The sequence below is a fragment of the Suricata suricatta genome, chromosome 4 (assembly GCF_006229205.1).
Source record: "Suricata suricatta isolate VVHF042 chromosome 4, meerkat_22Aug2017_6uvM2_HiC, whole genome shotgun sequence".
NCBI lineage: Eukaryota > Metazoa > Chordata > Mammalia > Carnivora > Herpestidae > Suricata > Suricata suricatta.
This window is the reverse complement of record NC_043703.1, coordinates 287,392-291,847: the sequence shown is the minus strand read 5'-3', so window position 1 is coordinate 291,847 and position 4,456 is coordinate 287,392. Positions and strand designations below refer to the sequence as shown.

The window sequence follows — 4,456 nt, the reverse complement described above, 5'->3', positions numbered from 1 at the left end:
TAGGGGTGTGTGGGGATCAGGGGTTTGTGGGGGCAGGGGGTCTGGGGAACAGGAGGTCTTGTGAGCAGGACGGTCGGGGGTCAGGAGGGTCTGGGGAGCAAGAGGTCTGGGGACAGGAAGTCTGGGTGTCAGGAGGGTCTGGGGGTCAGGGGGTGTGTGAGGGAAGGAGGGTATGGGGGGCAGGAGGCTCTGGGCACAGGGGGCTCTTGGGGGCAGGAGGGTCTGGGGGGCAGGAGGGTCTGGGGGGTACTGGGGTAGGGTGGTGCTGTCCCCAGGAGACAGCAGGGCCCCTTTGAGGGAGACCGGAAGCCTGCCTCAGTGGTCGTGGCTGCACGCAGGTGGCTTCAGGTCATGCCCCGCCCCTGCAAGCTCCTCTCAGCCATGTCCCCTGCCATCTGGGTGCCCGGTACTCACTGGCTCCCGTATTTGGTCTTTTTGAACTTGTCCCTTTTGTACTGGGCGTGCTCCTGTTCCAGGGCTCCTACCCCGGCGATGACCTGCTTCAGAGTCTTGTAGGTCTCCTGGGGGTCGTCGATGATGAACGTGGAGTACTCCTCCTGCTCTGGGCCGTCGTACACAGATCTGCTCCCACAGGCCTCTGCAGGGTGGGGAGAAGGCCGGAAGTCAGGGCGGGCACTCTACGGGGCAGCCTGCTCAGGGAAGGGCTGCCCATTCCCATGCACACCCCAAAGCCCCGTTCCTGGCCAGCCCATCTTCCAGGCCACCATCCACATGCCCCTGTTCACCAAGCCAGAACCGGCAGGGGTCCCCTCCGGGGTGCGTGGCCAGGCTGGAGCAAGGGCCCATGAGGTCACCTGGGTCGCTCTGGGGAAACGACCTCAAGGAAAGCCCCATCTTAGAAAGGGGGTGCTGGGGCTTCACTCACTCTGGTCACCCAGCATTTATGCGAATACCCCGTGGCTGGACACGCGGGCACAGGGCGTATGAGAAGCCGTCCTCATGGATGTCACTTCTCTGCCAGTCTGCGCAAGCAGCTTCCTAGGACCTCTGTCACCCCCACCTGCTAGACAGCTGACTTTCTCATCAGACCACCTCATCGCTGCTGAAGACCATGCTGTGGCCTTCAGGCATCCGTAAGAAGCACCAGTCACCTGGGCTGGGCCTGTCCCCCCAGCCTGTCCCCAGTCACCTGGGCTGGGCCCAACCCTCCTGCCTGTCTCCAGTCACCTGGGCTGGGCCTGTCCCCCAGCCCGTCCCCAGTCACCTGGGCTGGGCCTGACCCCCAGCCTGTCCTCAGTCACCTGGGCTGGGCCCGACCCTCCTGCCTGTCTCCAGTCACCTGGGCTGGGCCTGCCACCCCAGCCTGTCCCCTACCACCTGAGCTAAGCGCTACATTCCAGGGCCACAGAGAGACCAGGTGGGAAGATGTGACATTTGCACAGCACCTGGCTGAGATGAGCCCGGATCTGGGGGCCCCTCACCCCATCTACTCTGTTTCATCATCACAGAAGCTCTTACGTGCACTTTATTGTCTTTGCTTCCAAACTAGGAAAAATCCCTTAATTCTTATTGGGAAATCACAAGTCTGTACAAAAGAAGATTTAAAGTTTCGGAGAAGAGGAGACTCTGACATGAGAAAGACAAGCAACTGTAACATGAAAGTGTGCAGAGAGGAAAAGGTGGGGAAGAGCCTGGTGGACACCCAGGGTGCAGAGTTCGAGTTCAGTCTTTCTCGTATGTAAAATGCAGGGTATGGTCTCCAGAGCCAGACTGCCTGGGTCCCCTCCCCAAAGCCCCCACTTGTGGTAATGACCTAGCCTTGAGCAGTTTACTTAAGTCTGAGCCTCAGCAAACCCTTCTGGAAAATGGGGGCACTGGTGTTTCGAGAGGCTCCTATCCAGGGCCTGGCAGTACGTGTGAGTGGTGGCTGTGTTATTAAGACAGAGGGACGCAGAAGAGGGTCACAGCCAGCATGGACAGGTCCAAAGGGACCCCCCCTGAATAAGCACAAGTCCATGACCAGAAGGCGACCAGAGACAGAGCGCTGCTGGCCAGGTTGGGCAGACGCCTTCAGAACGCAAGGGTTTGCAGCTTCCCAAAGCCCTCGGGGCCCCGAGGGGAGGGAGGTGGGCAGCGACGGCACCGGGAAAGGACACGAGTGGCTGGCGCCAGGCCCTGCTCGCCTCACACCTGCGCTGACTGCCTCACGGGGGTTGTTTCATCGGATCCTGGATTAACGCAGGCAGGGCACCACCTGCACCCCGTTTCATGGAAGAGCATATCAGGGCTCGTCTCTGGATGGAGGCCCAGGAATCCTGGACAAACTCAATGGAGGGCACCAAGGAGGGTGGCCCGCGTGGGCCAGTGCTGGCAGTGCCTGAGAGGCGCAGACCCAGGAGGAGGCCCGAGGCCTGACGGCAGGTAGGGGAAGCAGGGGCTCGAGGTTCTGTGTGAGTGCTCCCGCTAACCTCCCCGGCACCTGGCAGACGGGCACTCACGCCTACTCTGCAGAGGAAAAAGCCGATTGCTATCCCAGGCGAGAGCGGTGGCCTGCTGTCACCTCGAGAACCTCATCGCCACTACTCTCAGCAGTGGCCTAAGCCTGGCATCAGCTCTGCAACCAGGTCCCTGCCAGGCCCCGCACTAACCCGTCCTGCCTGATGCGCCGCCAGCAGACTGCAGGTTACAGAACCAGGGGCTGCGCACAGGAGGGTGGCCCGGTGAGTCGGGGCCACGTGAGGGGGGAGCGCGCCTCTCCTCTTGCACCCGCAGACCTGACAGCTTCCTCTGAGCGCCAGGGCCCGCCGTGCTCAAGGGCAAAGGACTGATGCTGTCAGCTGGAAATTAGCCCCACGGCCCCAGTCCTCAGGAGGACAGTGTGACTAATATAAAGGGAATGTCTCAGGATGATTAGATTGCTCTGACGACAGTCTGCCTCACAGAAGCACTGAGACTCCAGGCAAAGGCCTGAGGACCGTCTGAGAGGCGAGTGAGCATTACCATGCCTCGTGACGTGGGAGGGGTCCATCATGTGATGCTCTGTGAACATGTCCAAACAATTCCTGTACTGGGAGGGAGGCTGAATGTGCAAGACCTCTTTCCGTTACTGTCCACCTACATCCCTCCACCCACCATCCATCCATCCACCCATCACCCGTCTACCCATCACCCGTCTACCTGGCATGGGTGCCTATCCATCCATTTATCCAGAAAACAGGTATTCCTTGAATTCCTACTTGAATTCAGGCACTGGGGTAAATAAAACCTGCCTCTGCTCTCAAAGGGTCAAGTATACGGAAGGTGAGCAGACCAGAGATGATTATCATGGCAATGACAGAGATAAGCACAGGGTTAGGAGAAGCTCCCCACAGTGGAGATGTAAGATAAGCAGGTACATGTCAGACTAAGGGGGCTGGGGTGGCATCAGGGGCAAAGGCCCAGGGGCCTGACGTGGCGTGATGCTGGAAAAACGCCAGGCAGCATGGCCTTGCTGGAAGCAAAAGGGAGGCCATGAGTGGAGAGAAGCTGCTGGAAGGTGGTTGGTCATGCAAGGCTTGGTCAGCCTCCTTCACGAACCCCACACGGTGGCCTCAGCCTCTGTAAGACTCCCCGATTCAACCCTCCCCTGTCCTACTCACTCTCTCAGTGGGCTGGGAGCGGGCTGCCATCCCTTGGCTCCAACATCTTTGCCACCTTGAGGCCTGGTATAGCCCCAGGGCCGCTGCTGCGTGGCCTCCAGATCCCTTGGATCCAGGTGCTGTGTGTGGCACACTTGCTAGGGAGGACCTACCGGGGTGGGTGTGGCTGTGCACACGTGCTGTTGTCTATGCACACGTGCACACCAGCATATGTTCTAGCGTGCAGACACAGTTGTCTTATACACGCACATGTGTGTGCGCATGTCTATGTGGCTGAGCGTGCGCTGTGTGCCCGAGCAGGGCATGCACCCCGAGGAGTGGGATCTGAGGCTGCTCAAGGGCACTGAGCTCACCGTCGGGAAGCTCGCCGTGGCACGTGCCCCAGCACAGGACTGAATGAGGTCCAGGCTGAGGCCACCACTGACGCTGCTGGGTGAAAGCAGGGCAGGAAAAGGGAAATATCCGACAGGCCTATATCCAGGCCGCCTACTCCGCCCCCTGCATCCCAGTCACAGCCCCGACCGGTCAGGAGCCACCCAATCTGTCCCCTGGATCCCGAGTCACAGCTCCGACCGGTCAGGGGTCACCCAATCTGCCCCCTGGATCCCGAGTTACAGCCCTGACTGGTCGGGGGCCACCCAATCTGTCCCCTGGATCCCGAGTTACAGCCCCGACTGGTCAGGGGCCACCTATTCCGTCCCCTGAATCCCGAGTTACAGCCCCGACCGGTCAGGGGCCACCCAATCTGCCCCCTGGATCCCGAGTTACAGCCCCGACTGGTCGGGAGTCACCCAATCTGTCCTCTGGATCCCGAGTTACAGCCCCGACTGGTCGGGGGCCACCTAATCTGTCCCCTG

At 60.4% G+C, this 4,456-nt stretch overlaps 1 protein-coding gene across 2 annotated transcripts in view; it reads right to left on the bottom strand.

Moving 5' to 3' along the window:
- RASA3 (RAS p21 protein activator 3) overlaps positions 1–4,456 on the bottom strand; it is a 118,731-nt gene that overhangs the window by 8,373 nt on the left and 105,902 nt on the right. For both annotated transcript variants that reach the window (XM_029936394.1, XM_029936393.1), the window contains exon 23: positions 415–598. In XM_029936394.1, the coding sequence (XP_029792254.1) occupies positions 415–598 (184 nt within the window). The remainder of the gene's footprint in view (positions 1–414; positions 599–4,456) is intronic.